Source organism: Empidonax traillii, unplaced genomic scaffold (genome assembly GCF_003031625.1).
Source record: "Empidonax traillii isolate 1590-97213 ecotype Southwest subspecies unplaced genomic scaffold, ASM303162v1 scaffold198:size1128796, whole genome shotgun sequence".
Classification (NCBI taxonomy): domain Eukaryota; kingdom Metazoa; phylum Chordata; class Aves; order Passeriformes; family Tyrannidae; genus Empidonax; species Empidonax traillii.
In genome coordinates this window covers 1020443-1037120 of record NW_020955391.1, presented here as the reverse complement: position 1 = coordinate 1037120, position 16678 = coordinate 1020443, and the positions used below count along the sequence as shown (strand labels likewise).

General features: G+C 39.5%; 1 protein-coding gene across 4 annotated transcripts in view; it reads left to right on the top strand.

The window, feature by feature from the left end:
* GALNT7 (polypeptide N-acetylgalactosaminyltransferase 7) overlaps positions 1–16678 on the top strand; it is a 78464-nt gene that overhangs the window by 25116 nt on the left and 36670 nt on the right. For all 4 annotated transcript variants that reach the window (XM_027886941.1, XM_027886942.1, XM_027886938.1 and 1 more), the window contains exon 2: positions 8673–9127. In XM_027886941.1, coding sequence (XP_027742742.1) covers positions 8673–9127 — 455 coding nt within the window. The remainder of the gene's footprint in view (positions 1–8672; positions 9128–16678) is intronic.

Here is a 16678-nt window from a genome sequence, read left to right as displayed (position 1 = left end):
TGAATTTACCATGGAATGAGTCAACTGGCATTCAAATAGATTTTTTTTTTTAAATTTATGTGGAGTCTCATCTGTGGTATAGTAACCCATATGGTGCTTTTTTGTTGGCTTGGAGGTCTGAGTCACTGCAGTCTCTGTTTAAGAATGAATTAATGTGGATGACACTCGACAGAAGTTTGTAGTTGAAATACAATGCTAAACACATGGTAATGACAATGTAGGCTGCAACATGTAGTAATCTGTCTGCTGTGCAGAGAAAGAAGGAAGGTTATGGACATTTGAAAAGCAGTTGATGGCAGACTGTTCTACAGTCACTGAGTCAGCTGGTGGTTGATTAGATCAGTCTTAAGTGCTTAACCTAAACTGACTTACCTTGTGTGATGCACAGTATTTGGCTTTTCTCAATCTGTGTCAAGAAGGCAGGGCCAGGATCAGTGCAGGCAGGGAAAGTGTGTGGTCTCTTGTGGTCTTTGGTTCCCCGGAGAGCAGACAAATTGCACTTTGATGCAACTGAGAAAGCCACTTAATTAACAAGGAGCAAAAACACCTGAAAAGATGCAGTGTGTAGGGATATACTTGCTTTTATGCTCTTTTGTTTATGTTCTGTTCTACTTGATCAAGGCTAGGTTGGATGGGGCTTTGAGCAACCTGGTCTAGTGGAACATGTCCCTGCCTGTGGCAAGGGGGTTGGAACTAGATGATCTTTAAGGTTCCTTCCAACCTCAACCATTCTATGGTTCTGTGATCACTTTGGCTTTCTTCTACTGAAAATGTCGATAGGTCTGGTGATAAACTTGTAATTGATTCTTGCTATTCTGAGTTTAAAAGTCTTTCTGTCATCTTTGCTGTGCTGTCTGTAAGGAGAGGATTTAAGAGGCTTTGAGTCATACTTCTGCCTCATCAAGTGTCCTTTAACAACTTTTCTGTTATTCTGCAGCAAGCAGCTGCAGATATGTTTTTTTTTGTTCTTTTTATTGCACAGGCTACTAGTGCCAACATGTTTTCATTTGTAGAACATGGGAGAGACTAAAATACATCCCCTTAGGTAATGCAGCAGCTCAATTTATGATTCAGTTTAAGAATATTTGTGTTACTTGAAAGTGATTGTAATCCTAATGATAACAGACTATTTTGCCTGCCTTGGAACTAGCCTTAAGTTACAAAATCAAGCAGAGATTTCTTTACTATCAGTTTATTCAGGTATTTATTTGAGTCTTTCTGGTTTAGATTTTATTAATTGTTATCCCAGATTACATGGTGCTCTCCAGAGCCATAAAGAGAGGTACATTGAGAGGTACAAAGAGAGTAGGACTAAGTTAGATATTAGGAAAAAAAATCTTTATTGTGGGGATGGTGAGGCACTGGAACAGGTTGCCCAGGGAAGCTGAGGATGCCCCAACCCTGGTAGTGTTCAAGACTGGGTTGGATGTGGCTCTGAGCAACGTGGTCTAGTTGCAGGTGTCCCTGCCCATGGCTGGGGGATTGAAACTAGATGAACCTCAAGGTCTCTTCCAATCCAAACCATTCTGTGATTCTGTGATTACTTTTAGTTAACTCCGCAAAGTTCTTGGGCATCTCTTAAATGGAGGCTTTGAGTGAAGTGGATCTCTGCCTAGACTTTGACACACCATCACTATTGAACTGCAGATGGGACAAGGGGTAGTATGACAGTAGCAGGAATGGAAGGATGGGATGTGTAAAAGCTGAGTAAGAGCTGAATCCCAGGCAACAAGGAAGGCAGACTGGTAGGTTTAAGAGCTGGTTCAGTATTCTCCAAGCATTGAGTGCCGGTGAAAACAAGGACAGTAAGACTGCTATTTTTTTACGGTTATTTGTTCTGAAGCACTCAGTATCTTTATTTTTACTTGCTTTCAGTCAGGCAGAGTCTAATCCTGTACTTGTCACACAGGAATTCAAGGAGTACTGTACCTCTTCTAAAGAGGCACCCTCTAGGATAGGTAAGGTACAGGGTTATCTTAAATCTCCCTGAAGGTGATAGAAGTTTACAGGTTTTGGGTGGCCAATGGCATGCTCTGTAAGAGACTGAGTCTGGCACAAAGCACTCTGGCCAGGTTTCCTGGTAGTCTCTGCTTTTGATGAAGGTAACTGAACTTCCCAGAGGAACTTGATCAGTCTGGACCAGATGCATATGTGTGACCAATGCATTTATGGAAAACCCAGACTCCAGGAGAAACATATACAGCAGGAAGTTATGGAGGAGCAGTGTCATGGGAAAAGGTGGTGAGAAGCAGACAGGGGGTAAAGCAGTGCATACTGAAAGAGCACTTGTGGCAGGATTGCATTACCCTGCAGGAATTTTAAGTGATACATGCACAGCAAAATTGTTGATCCTAATCCCCTAAATTGTTTTACCTTGGCTCAAAGGGGCTGCTACCTAATATCAGTGACTGTGGACTGCTGGTGTTTGTTGAAAACTCGATAACTTCTGTACTGTAAAAGTGTATGCACTAGTGATTGTCCTGTTCTGCCTTATCAGATAGGACATAAGGAATGAGGGGGAAGGGTATTTTACTCAGTGCTGATGACTAGCAGTTTATTACAGGCATCTGTCCCTGACAAAACTGTTTCCTCTCGGGGAGCTACTTGGGACCTGAAAGAAAAAAGGCAAGAATAGCAAGCTGGATAAATTCTCGTGATCCAACTTCAGTCCTGATTTGAGTCAGTATGGTTGTCTTGTGATGATATAGTTTGATGGAAGGTTTTGTCTAGTATGACGTAGATGCAGTGCTGCATGTGGAGCTTAAAACAGACTTTCTTAGTGCAAAAAGTTGTAATGATTGAAAAAATATTATTACTATTTATTTATTTTCTGAAATGGTAGCAGTTGTGCCATAGATTTTTATCCTTTTTTGAGAAGCTATTTTTTTCCATTTGTGTGTGCTTTTGGTTTTATTTTCCCTGCCTGCAGCTGGTCTTGCAGTAGGTAGAATTTCTAATTGCTTGGGTGGAGGCTACCCTGGTGGGGGTGAAAGTGGAGGGTGTGCAATTTTATGAGATGGATTCCTTTGATAGTCAGACAACTGTGTTGTGGGAATTATTGCTTATTTTATTTATTCTGGGGTTAGTGGGTACCTAGAGTGAAATCTATTCAGAAATACATTGTTGGATGTGTTGATTCTCTCTTTTGTCTGTGTTTGATCCTATATACTGAAAAGTTACCTTTTTTTTTTTTTTGGTGTTTTAAGAGTGTCTTTCTATGCTGTGGTGAAAAAATATTTGCAAGACTAAGTAATGCAGTGTGACACTATTTATTCTATCTATGCCCTGAACTATAACCTAGTATGCAAGACCCACACATAATGATTCAAAGCAAACAAGAATATACTACATGCTGGGTTTTTTCCTCTCTCTCATTAGCTGGTAGAGCAGAATCATGCCAGAATCTTGGCTGAGAACAGGCATTATTTTAGTATCTTCCCAGCATGAGTCTAGTAAATAATGAAATCTGTGAATCCAGCTTGTAATCCTTTTTTCTTCCCTTTTTTTTTCCCCCTACCACGGTAACTGAATAAGTCAAGACAACCCACTCCTATTTAGTGAAATAATTGAAAATGCTAGACTCTGCATCATTTCCCCCAAGCAGCTTTTTTTCCTCCAATAAACTTTGATCAACTGCATTAAGTTGATGGAAACAAAGAAGAGTACTTTAAATATGTTGAGGTCCTTACTAAAGTGATAGTTGTGTGGGTCTAAATCAGAGTACCTGTGACAGAAGCTCTATTCAAAATGCTCCTTTTTTGCATAGAGGGATCAGGTGAGCTCTGAATGCTGTTGATTTGTCCTCAGTTACAAGTGCTTGAACTCTTCCTTATGGTATAAGAACACACACTGTAGTTGTGTTTCATGGTAATTGCAGGAGTGTAGATTCAACCAAGAGGTAAGAAAGGTAAAAGATGGACTGGATAAAATAGAAACTACATATGGATTGGCCTCCTAGATTACTAAAATATTAAACTATATCAATTTTTATAGTTTTTTCATGAGGAACACCAGCATATTGCAATGCTTAGTATCTGTCTTTATTGAGCTGGGTATGAACATGTATATTCTAAGAATATAAGAGGTTTTTTTTAATTTCCTTTTGCATCCCTGGGTAATGAGAATGCTACTAGATTCTACTTAATTATTTCCCTTTTCATTTTTTGTGCATCACTGATTTTTCCTAGATGAGCAAATTGCTTTTGTAGTCATTGCTTTTAATTAGCAACCTTTCTTCAGTATGATAATCTTTCATTTTAGAAATCAAGCAAATCTACTTTTCTAACATAAATTTGTATTCAGACATTATTTCACAGAGTTTTAGGGAGTTGCCAGTCTTGAACTAGTTGACTGAAGAAAAGCAGATTACACAACTTTCACATTTGCAGTTTTATTGCCAGCTACAACTCCAACCCTCCTACCAGCTGACTGATCTCATAGCCCTATTAAGTCCTCTCCCAGTTTTTTCCTTTTACTTGGTGTAATCTATAAGCATGTCTCCAACGGAAAACAGTTATGTTTCCTATACCTTTAACTGCATTCTTGTCTTCTGCAAAAAGGCACCAAATTTACAAAATAAGATTTGCAAAATTCAAGTCAGGTAGTAACTGTATTTATATCATCTCACTGTTTTGGAAACACCCATTGCAGTGACTGAGACATAATTCCCTTAGGAGGGAAAAGAACATCTAAAAAATAAAGAAGCATGTACCAAACTGGAGCTAGAAATCTCATAGCAAGTTCTAGCTTTAGCCCTATAGAAAAAGACAGTGATCTCTATAGAAAACCACTACTTTTTTCTACGTTATGTGTCCTTTTTATAAATATGTAATAAGATTTTATTGTCGTTGTTTGTCTTCAGATGTGAGAGAATTCACAGTTTTTGCTTCTCTCACCTCATTTTCGGACAACCTAGAAGTGCAGAGTCCAGATGTATATTGTGCTTACTTCTTCCAAGCCCTCCCTTCACCTTGCTATTATTATCTCTTCCAAAATTTTTAAATCAGCTTTCAGACCATCTTCTTTTTCCACTTTAGAAAGTTTTTGGGTTTTTTTGTTTGTTTGTTTGTTTTGTTTTGTTTTGTTGGTTTTTTTTTTTAGTGTGCAAGCCTTCCAGTTTGGCTGTTGTTGTTCTGTGAATCTTTAGGTTTAATGCTTTCACCTAAGCAAAACTCCTAATCAGTGAACAACACTTAATAAAAATTACTTTAGATTTTTGATATGTCATTAATTTATTTTTTTTTAGAAAGGGGTGTAGAGTAATAATTCATAAAAGTGAGAAGAAGCTCTAGAAGTCCATAACCATGGCATTGTGGCTTATATAATGACCAAAGGAGTTCTTTGATTGTCGTTTGACTTTGCTTTTTTTCCAGACAGTATTTGGAAAACCTTTGTATCAGTTATCTCTGGATAAATGAATAACCTCCAGGAGTTGTGGTCTTCACTATGCACTTAAACACTGCTAGTTTCTCTTTTTTTTTTTTTTTTTTTTTTCAAATCCCATAAAATGCTGAGATGAAGTTAATTTTCTTCATAGCATCCCATATAATGATGTGTTTTAGATTTGTGTCCAGGCGTGGGGAGGGAGGAGTAAGCAAATGTGTCATGCAGAGCTGCTTGCAGGAATTAACCCACAACAAATACCTTCTATCTTATTTGTCCTTAGAACATAAAAATTGGAGGAATGGGGTGAATGAGTGTGCCTGTGTGCTTGTGTATAATTTTCTTGGTTTATGAAATATTTTCCCTAGTCTACTAATGTGGAATATATTTAGTTTGTAGAAGGGAACTACATATAAATGCATTGTAATGCAAATTGTGCATAACAGTTATAATGAGGCTAAATATAATAAAGGATAAGTCATAGTTCTGATGGCAGTAAAGTAAACAAGTTTCTTTCAGAATTGTTTCAGTTGAAGAACTGGCTAAGTGGAAGCTCATAACTATTTCATAGGTAGTGGAAATGAAATGAAAGGATATTAAATTCCACACAGACCAGAGGATTAAGAAATTCCAGCCTGATGGGGACTAATGCTCCAGGGCAGTTACTGAGAATGGCAGTGTGTAAACTTGGCTTCTTTCTATGCTGCCTTCCCTTCGGACGCTTCCAAATTTGAGTTTTTAGATGGTACTTCCCTGCCCAGCCCTTTTACAGTCTCCCTATGGACCTGTCATCCATCAACGTAAATAGTGGATTTCCACTGAATTTATCCATCACCTTCATGATTTTTTAAGCTTCAGTTGTATGCCCTTCAGCCATCACACCTCCAAACTGCAGAGCCTTAGAGATGAAAGGCCAACTGCCTTTCTAGTCTTTCATCTCAAGATACCTATCTACCTTCTCCTTCATTTTGGTTACCCTTCTCTGTACCTTCTCTAATTCCTTTTAGATATGGAGATATGGAGACCAGAACTACATATTACTGAATGTTTCAAAATTTTGAGTAGTCAAAATGCTCTTTAGCATCCATCCTGATGATGCCCACCATTTTATTGGCTTCTGTAGCTGCCCCCTGAGTCGGAGCAGGAATTAAATTCGAGTTGGTAAGAACTGAGAGCTCAGCAGTGTTCTGACAGTCTAGTGGCAAAGCCTTCCTTTTGATTTCTAGGGTAAGTGTGAGATTATACTCTCTTCAAAAGTCCTCTCAGGGCTTTATTTAGATCCATGGCAGCCGTCTACTTCCTTGAAAAATGTGCCTTTTCACATACCCTTGTACTTCCCTTTTCTCACGCTGGCTTTTGAGTTCCTCAAAAAATGTTGATGGAAGAACAGAATAATGTAACACTTCAGCATGTTGTACGTCTTCCCTGTTTAAACTATAACAAGCAGAGAGCTCAGGAAGTTTCTTGAATAAATTTGATTTTGAATTGGAGCCTGACTCCCATTGTTATCCTAGAAATATTGTATGCTGGGTTTTTTTCCTAATTTCCAAAGGTTTTTTAATGCAGAATCATTTGTGAGGAAAATACTGTGATGTTGTGTTAAGTATTTTGTGGTTTTATTAAAAATGGACATGAGCCAGCATTGTGGCCTTGTCACAGTAAAGGCAGAGTGCATCATGGATGGATAGCTTAGAAAGAGCTTAGCTGTCTGGAGCTCGGTGTCTGGCTTCTCCTCCCACACTGCCCCAGCACAGGGGAGATGTTAACAGGTGCAGAGGACCTAGGAAAGACCTGCTAGGGAGACTGTGTTTGGCTGGAGAAAAGTCTAATGGGGCATCTGATTGCATCTTCTCACCCTGAAAAGTAAGGTTTCAGAGAAAATGGAGATAAAATTTTCTGAGGGGTGCAGACTGAAAGGACAAGAGGCAATTGCCACAGGATGCAATATGAGAAACTTCTACCAAGTTGTGAGGAAAGATACCTTCATGGTGAGCTGGGTCAAGCAACTCACAGGAACAGGCTGTCCAGAGAAACTGGGTGTTTTCAGTGTGTGACTGGACAAGCCTCTCAGAAATCACATCTAACTGTGAACCTGCCTTCAGCAGGTTTAAGTAGGTGGCATCCTTCTAATCTCAATTTTTTGTTTGATTCTGTATTTACGAATAGATAGTGAGACATTGCTACAATATGTGTGTTGATCCCTGCAGGTTTCAGTATGATCTAACATTTGTCCTGCTTACAAATAAATAATGTGAGCACGAAATCTGAACTTTCAGCAATGTTTCTCTTCATCCTCTTGGACAGTAGGATTGGAAAAAGCAGTGACTGTGTTTTGGAGTGCATTCGTGGGTGGGGTTGTTGCACCCTGGAGACTTCACACTCAGACACTTCAGAGCCGTTCTGTCTAGTTTCTTCCAAAATCACCCACCCTTGTTCTAACCTCATCAACCTCACTGATCACTGAAAATATCAAGTGGGGAGATGGGGAGGAGTGCTGTGAAATTATTTCAAGCAAGGAGGCAGGAGATACCAGTGCCTGTGGCAACTCTCTTCAGCCCCAGCACTGCCTCCCCAGGTAGGAATCTCATTTCAGCCTGCTGTTCCAGATGCCATCAGTGTAACCTCATAGCTCTAAATAAACAGCACTGCTGTTGTAGCAGAAGGAGTAATGCTTGGTGGGAGCAAGTTGGGTGGGGAGGTGTGGGGTGTGAAGGGTGGGGATTATATGTGGCTCACAGCTGCCATGGATGTGTGTGCCAGACTGCATGTCGTCACAGATCTCTTTCCCAGCACAGGAGCATGTTGAGGCTATATCTAGCAACTACTGAGACCTTGTAGAGATCTGAGCCACCAGGAGGTGTACTTCAGAAACACCCACTGTCCAAGAGTGGGCCCAAGGATGCCATGCTCTGGACTATGGCATTGTTGGCCTCCATACCACCTTCTCCTACATAAAATGCTCTGTCAGTGCGACCTGCACATCACTTTGATGTGCAGCTTGGACCACATTCAAGTTAACATGTCCTGCATGGGTATTTGGTCTTTGGGAATGCTTCGGGCATTGGTCGATTTCTAGGACCAACGCACCAAGGTAAGTGTGGACAATAGCTAGTGATGTTCTCCAGCAGTCAGTAGCTTTAGTAAAAAGTGTTCATTGAGCCTCTCAACGCAGATATCTCCCTTCTTGCTTAACATATATTTAGTGCCAACTCTCAGTGCGTTTAGCTACTGGATGTAAATAAAGGGTCATCAATTCATATGGTCTGCTGTTTCTCTGTGTGTGTATATAGGATGACAAAGAAGACAACAGACCCATGCCAAACAAAGGAGACCATGGACTAGGAAATGAGAAGTTCAAACCCGTGGTACCTTGGCCTCATGTTGAAGGTGTGGAAGTGGACTTGGAATCCATTCGAAGGAAAAATAAGGCCAAAAATGAACTAAATCATCATGGTGGTGATAACAAACAGCAAAACATCATCCAGAGGCAGTATCTCACATTTAAGCCTCAGACATTTGTATACCCAGATCCTGTTTTACGACCTGGAGTCCTTGGTAATTTTGAACCCAAAGAGCCTGAGCCTCACGGAGTTGTTGGTGGCCCTGGAGAGGAAGCAAAGCCATATGTTTTAGGACCAGATTACAAAGAATCCATTCAAGCCAGCATTAAAGAGTTTGGGTTTAATATGGTGGCAAGTGATATGATCTCACTAGATCGGAGCGTTAATGACTTGCGTCAAGAAGAGTAAGCAAACCTTTTGTTTTCTTTTAGTTCTGTTTTTATGGGATTCAGTTATTTTCTTTCCATATATCTTAATTGATGCTTAAAATAATATTATTTATTAGGCCAAATACTTAAGCCTTCTTGTACTGACAGGCGAGAGTGCTGTAGTATACCAAATGTTTCCATATATTCTTCTTAATGCTGTTGCAATGATTCCTTTCATGAAGAATTAATCTATAGTGATTTATCTCTGAAGTGATTTGTTTTAGTGTCTAATTGCATGTATTTGCATGTTCTGTGTATAGCCACAGTCGTCATTGTCATATCTTTTCTTAAGCCCTAACTAAAGATTTGTTTTTAAGAAAGGTTTGCCTTTATTAGGCATTCCCATTGTAGTTGGTTTATTAAGTTTTGGTTTACCCCAGTGCTTTTAAAATGAAATGTAAATAAATAAATAAAGAGAGAACAGAAACACAGAAATACTGTTCTCTTTAAATAACAGTACTCTAATTATATGCAATAACAGAAATATAGAGCTGTCATAGTGATGGCTGGAATAATCTTCTAGTAGTTTCTCACAGGATTTGTCATAAAGAAGGAAGCAATCTTAGACAAAACATTTTTTAACTTGCTGGGAGGGTGCCTACTTTGTTGTGAGAATATTCTGGCAGGTTACTAACATTTGCTCAATGATTGCTAGCAGGTTTACACAATGTGTTCTGTTGGAGCCAATTCTACTCTTAGGCTAATCTGCATCTGATACAATTTTCCTTGTTTAAATATCAGCTAAGGACAGGTCTCAGCAAACTGATTGATTGGTAAGGCATTTTTTAGTCTGTTTTTTTTTGGTTGGGGTTTTGTGGAAGGTGTATGAATTTAGATATGAAATTAAGTACTTTGCAATTTTCACTTCCACCTCAGCCCTAGCAATGGATCAGTGCTGATCCCTGGACTGGGTACCAAGCTCTGGGCTTTTATTTCCAGCTGTGGTAGCTGATCTGTTTAGCTGGTCACTGTCTGGTTACAGGACCTCTGCTCTGGGCTTTTTTTGTGGTGGGTGTTTTTTCTGTTTTGCAAGGCAGGGGAGAACTGGCCAGCTGTGGGGCTGACTCATACCTATGCACGGACAGCTGCTTGAATTTACTACCTGGTGTGTGCTCACTGAAAGTAAATGAAGTACGCAGAGCGCGGCATTTCCCTTCCTTAGTGCTGTGTTCCTCAGATGACTTACTAAAGGTTTCCACTTGCTGGCAGTCAGAGGAGTGGACTGTGCCTGTCTGCTGCTGGTGGCAACGAAGCGCCAGACGTCCTGGGGGTTCACTTTGTTTTTCTTTCTTTGCTGTGGTCAGCAGTTGGTCCTCTGCGCTACAAGAGATTTTTCTGAAGGGGAAGAAATGATCTGGCTAACCTGTGTAGGTCAGCATTTTCTTTTTATGAGGTTATTCCCTAGACACTGCTGCTTCTGCTGAGGCATTTGCAGCCACTGGGGTCCCTTCTGTAGGAGGCAATAGGACAAAGGAAACTCAAAGAAAAAGCGTTTCCCTGTCAGGTGTTTTGATTAACTGAGATGGAGGGCTTGCTGCCTACTGTTGCCAGGAGTTCATTTTAGCAGAACAGGGTTTTGACCCTGCCTTCCTTAGAGAGAGAAGGGGGAGGAGGTGGGAGCACACTCCCCTCCTTGCCCTCCACTCTGGAAGCAGTATGTCACGTGTGCCCAGGCTAGTTGCCATGTCTTTGGCAGCAGAACTCAAGTATTCCCTCCCCTCAGTTTTTACCCAAGGTGAAGAGCATCAGAGATCATATGTATCTGCCAAATAGTTCCACACCTGTAGCTTCCTGAAGTATTTTTGGCATAATCTCAGAATTTGTCTTTACTACCATTCTGAAGGACATTAATAAATAGAAATTCCCAAAGATGATTAAATACTTTGGGGAAGAGGAGGGACAGCCGCAGAAAGATGAATTTCAGAAACAGTTTCCTTCAAGCACAGTTGCACGTTAAGTCTTCTTGGAGGTCAGAGCCAGTAGCTCAAATCAAAGTTATGTTTTATTATTTAATGTAATAAATCAAGTAAACAAAAACAGCATGAAAAAACAATAGGAACAAAAGGCATCTTTTAGATATCATTTTATTTATTGAATACTTGGGATGCTTGCAGTTGCCCTAAGTAAGTTAAAAGTTTATAGCTTCTATGTGTCTCCTGGGAACAGCAGAAGAGAGGGGAAGCAAGTGGAGAGAGACGGACTGATATTGCTATATGCTTTTAGGTATCCACATCCTCACTCTCCTGCACATCCCCCAAGACAAGAAAGAAATGCAGCAAAAGGTAGCACATTGCCTATTGGATGCATCATTTATTTTTCTCCCACTGATCTGCTTAAAAAGACCAGAAGCCTTTGTGGTTGATAAGGCAAATTCAGTTTAATCCTACCAAAGAGCAATAAAGTAATACTTTTCTAGTTAATGCTATCTTGGCATTTCTAATTCAGGAAGGTCTTTCTGGTAAAGACCAGGTTATTTGTTCATGGACAGGCAGACCTCACCTCAGCCCTCTTCCTTCAAGAATCAGAATTTTTAAGCATCACCCTATGCAGTCAGGTTTATTCAGTGAAGTATGTCAAATGCTTTCCCAGGCTCTGAGTGAAATAGTGCTGCAAGAGTTGTCTCTCCCATCTTAAAAGCCTTGTAGCCTTAGGGCTTGTCCCTGCTGGAGGGAGAAGAGGGAAGAAATGACAATAAAGGGGGATTCAATTCTGCTCTGTTTAGATTTGACTTTGTAGTCTGACATGTCACCAAGATGATTTACCAGCTGCCTTTATTGATGCAGGAATTTTGCTGGTGATTCTTGGCAGTTTCAGCTTCTGTAAAAAAACTTAACTCTTGCTGTGTGCTGTAGAGAGGAAGAATGCTGGATGGTGTGATGAAGTTTTTTTGTCAGGTACATCAGAATATTTCTGTTTTGCCAGTACCGCATACTCTTGGCTTATGGATTTTAACCAGTATATTTCAACGTTGAAGCCCAGCATTTCTGTTGACATACACAAAGTCATAAGTTTGGTTAAACAAAAGCAAGAATATTTGGGGATATGTAAAAGTCAGTGTACAAGCTTTCAAAGATGGCTCATCTCACTGCAGCCTTTTCAGCACCCTGTAGGAGGGCCAGGGGAGACATAAACTGAGTTTAGGTGAACCTATTTTCCACCTTATTTCTTGTTGCAAAGAAGTAGAGCAGGCTTAGCAGGCCCTGTCAAAACATCTGTACAGTAGCTGGAAGAAAACTTTTTCTTAAAACTTGATGATTTTTACCTTTTTGGGATCTATTTTTATCATCCTATTAGGTGGCAGCCTTTTAAGAGCAGTCATTTATATTGGATTTTACATGTTTTACCTGGTTCCCAGCAGACCTAGGTTTCGGAAAGAAGGATATTAATTTGATTGCTCCCTGGACAATTTTTTTGTAATCAGAAGTCTCCACAGAGGTAGAGCTGAAGTAAAACTAGAGTGATAAGGTTTCTGGACTTCTTTGGATGCAAGATAAACACACCATACTATGGAAATAAAAAATGGACCTAGGTTTGAGGATGGATGTTTTTGGGTAAAAAGGTGTGTCCTCTCAAAAAAAAAAAAAAAAAAAAGGAAATCTCAAGAGATAACTTCAGAGAATTATAGCAAGAATAACAAGGACTTAGTTGTTTATCCTGCATAATGATCCACTTGTCTAGAGAACTTTAAAATAAAATTGAATTTAAAAATACGTCTATACTGGGTCTGACCAGTGATTATTTTTATTGACAACCTTATCTCTAGCTCTGGCCAGTAACATATACTAGTGAGAAAACATACAGGAATGGATAAGCTTCATTCCTGGCACTCAGTGGGCTGGAACACTTGATCCAAAAATTGCAATAGGATTGTCATGCTTAGTAGACCTCTTTCTATGCACAGACTTGTCTTTTACATGCATATATACACCTGAAATTAATGACATCCTGAGTCAGTGACTGCAGAATGTGGTGTTTTAAACTCTCCTCCCAGATACTGCCATGCACTTCTGTTACTCTGCTGCTCCACAATATGGGAATATCAAGAGATATCTCCATGAAGCTACTGTATAAATATTCATGTTCCTTCCTAGTTATTCTTGCCATTTTATTTCCCCTTTGATTAATGCTGAGCTAAAATTCTGAAACAGCTATCCACGTTTGACTCCAAGATTTTTTTAAAATTTTTGTTTTCCAGTGCTGATACAGAGTTTAGGGTTTGTCACTGAGCACATGCATTGAGTGGCCTAACACTTCATATATAGTCATTGCACTTAGAATGAGCCCTCCTGCCAGCTCATTTCCTTGGTCCTTTAATTGTTCTGCAGCTGTTTATAGTCATTTGAACTGCAACTAACAAGAACTTTTTGTTGTTCAGTAATGACCTAGAAGAGGAGGTGGACTATTTGGCTCCCAGCACAGACATTTATGCTGCTACAGTCACAAACTCACCTGAAAATTGAAAAGAAAGAATTGAATAATAAGTCTACTGAATGAATAGACTTTAGCAGCTATTAATCTAAGAGATCTGCCATATTTGATTAAGAACTGTGCCTGTAAAGAAAGCAAAGAACCTCATCAAATGCTTTGGAAAATCAGTTACTGTTTTAATACCTTGATCCATGTTCACGTAATCTTTGGTTTCTTCTTAAGATGATAATATTTTTCCATGGCATGGCTTTTTTTCCACAAAAATTGTGTCTATGGTTTACTAATTTTGTTATTTATTACTAGCCTCTATTCAACATAGAAGTCAGACTTAGTGGTCTGCAATTCTTTAGCTCCCCAGGGCTCTTTGATAAAAATTGATATTGTGTTTTCATCCTCTATTTGGTTGATAACAAGGCTGGAGTCAGCAATAGTTATACACCACAATTATTTGTCTATTTATGTTACATTGTATGGGAAATACTGGGTTTATTAAAAGAAAAAAAAAGTCAATAGGCTATTAATGGCAGAAAATAGAGAATTCTGGTAGAATCTATCATGCAGATTATCTGTGATCTCCGAATTACAAAGTCCCTAAGATTTAGGTAGCTGAAGGTAGGAACACAGAATACAGTGGGAAGTATCACTGTGCACTTGCCCTGGTTTTGATCTCTTCTATGGTTATGTGGTGTTGGTCACTGCTGAGAGTTCAGTGGAAATACTTAATTTAGCTCTCCTGCTTCTGAAGTGGTGTGTTTTCATTTTGATCATGTATCAGCCCAACAGACTTTGTGGCAAGCATCCTACTTCTGGTGTTGGAAAGAAATATTTGAAAAGCAGCTTTTATACTTCAGTGAGCTATTTCTTAAACTTGGGGTTTGGGTTTTTGTTTGTTTGGTTTGGTTTTGGTTTATTTGTCTTTTTTGTTTTTGGTTTGTTTGGGGGGGGGTGGTGTTTTGTTTTGTTTTTTTGTTTTGTTTTGTTTTATTTTACTCTATCTTATTATTTACATGCACTTAGCCTGAATTAGTGCTCATTTCTGTTTCTCTAGTGTGGACACCACCCTGTATATTTAAAGAATGTATGTCTTACTGCTAACAGCATCTAGGTTTTTTTCTTATTAAAAACCAGATGTCTTTCCCTTCTTCATAGTTCCCTTTTTTTAAAAGGAGGAGTCTCCTGCCTGTGTCTTCTGTCCTGTCAGATGCTCCGATTCTTCCATACTCATCACAGGTGCTGTCTGAGTCTTTCTTGGCTGCCAGTACTTCCATGTGGTTCTATTCATGACTTTCCCTTGTCCTTATGCTGGACAATCCCTTGCACATTTAAGCTCTAATAAAATGGTTCTGATTTATTTTATCAGAAGGCAGTCCTTCATGGATAAAGTTTCAAAAATGTCACCCCTTGCTAATGAATTTCAGATCATATTTTCCTGGATCCTGCTTCTTGAAGGTGGGCAAGAATTTGTCCATGTCAGTCCTCAGGAACTACTGTCAAGCACCAGGACCTTGCAAATATTGTTGAGTGTGACCTCACAATGACATCACAAGCTTCCTCAGTGCCCTCTGCTGTGATCCATCTAATCCCATGGGCTTGTGCTGTGTTTATTCCATTTGCTGTGATATGTCCACTTAAGTGGTCCCTGACTCACTTCTATGGATATTTCTTCCCTTCTGCTGACTTTGCCCCTAGGCTCAGGGACCTGGGAGGTGTGACCTTGCAAGTAAAGACTGAAGGAATTCATATGTTGTGTCTCAGTCTTTTCTATGTCCTTTGACACTAAGTTGCATCTCTTTTATCAGTTTAGTCTTCCTTTAGCCTATAAGCTCTTCTTGTTGCCCTTCCTATCTTATGGATTTCAACTCCATTAAAGCTTTGCCTTTAATTCTCTCTGCATGGTCTCAGGCAATATTTCTGCACTCCTCCTAGGTAGCCAGTCCATACATCTACCTTCCCTGCTCTTCCTTCTGGAGTTCTTGGTGCAGCCAGGTGGGTTTTCTTCCATGTGTCTTTGACTTACTGCATGTGGGAATGGATGGTTCCTGTGTTTTGGAGAGGTTGTCCTGGAAGATGCCATTCCCGGGTCCTTTTTGATGAAGTTGTAGCACCTGAAATCATTAACTTCTTATGACAGATGTTAGGAAACACGTAAATAATGTGTGAAAGAGCCAAAAGGGAAATAAAACTACCTGATGGGCAAAACCGTTGATGACTACAGGTGTAGAGCTCTGAGAAGAGGCTGTTTGGTGTACGGCTCACAGGGGCTGCACCTGGTTATACAAGACCAAAACAGTGTGAGTTGTTAAAAAGAAAAAAAAAAAATCTGTATTCAGTATTTCTAAAAATACACATCTATGATGCATTACTTGCAGTAGTCTCTTTTTATATTTTTAGCTCAAAACCACTAAGAATCACTGCAGGTTTTGCTTTATGAAGTTACTTTCACAGTAGAACACTCCAAATCCTCATCTGCCATTTCTATTCCTGTATTTTGCTGCATTTGGGTCACGCTTAGTGCACTTTAAAATGAGACTGAAGTCAAGTAGCATTCTCTTAAAGTATCTTTTAAGTGATGCATTGTGAAACCCCCTATCTCTCCTATTAACAAACTTGCAATACTGTGGAGCCCTTAGGCCAGGGATGTTCGTAGTGCTGATCAGATTTCATGCCAGGGTAATTAACGGTGTTGGCTGTAAGAAAGGATCAGAGCTCAACATGCTTTGCTCAGGCTTGATGTGCTGTTATTATCCAACCCATGGAAGAGTTGCTTACAAATTATTCTTACTGACCCAGAAGGTTGTAGTCTTATTACTCTATTTAAACTAGATTTTTTTTTTTGACAACTACTTTTGAAAAAGGTTGCAGGAATTTTATCCTGAATAGTTTAACTGGGAGAAGAAACATCATTAATGTTTATGGCATGAGACAAATTAATCTCTAGTTGGATTTTTTTTTCAATATGACAAGAGATAGCTGCTGTCTGCTCACCAGCATGAGCCAGAATTTCAGCTGTATCACCCACACACATCTGTCAGTATGATCGTGGCAGAACAAATATTTTTAAGTGTTTTTTCCTTCTGTGTATTATCCAGTTTGAGTTTT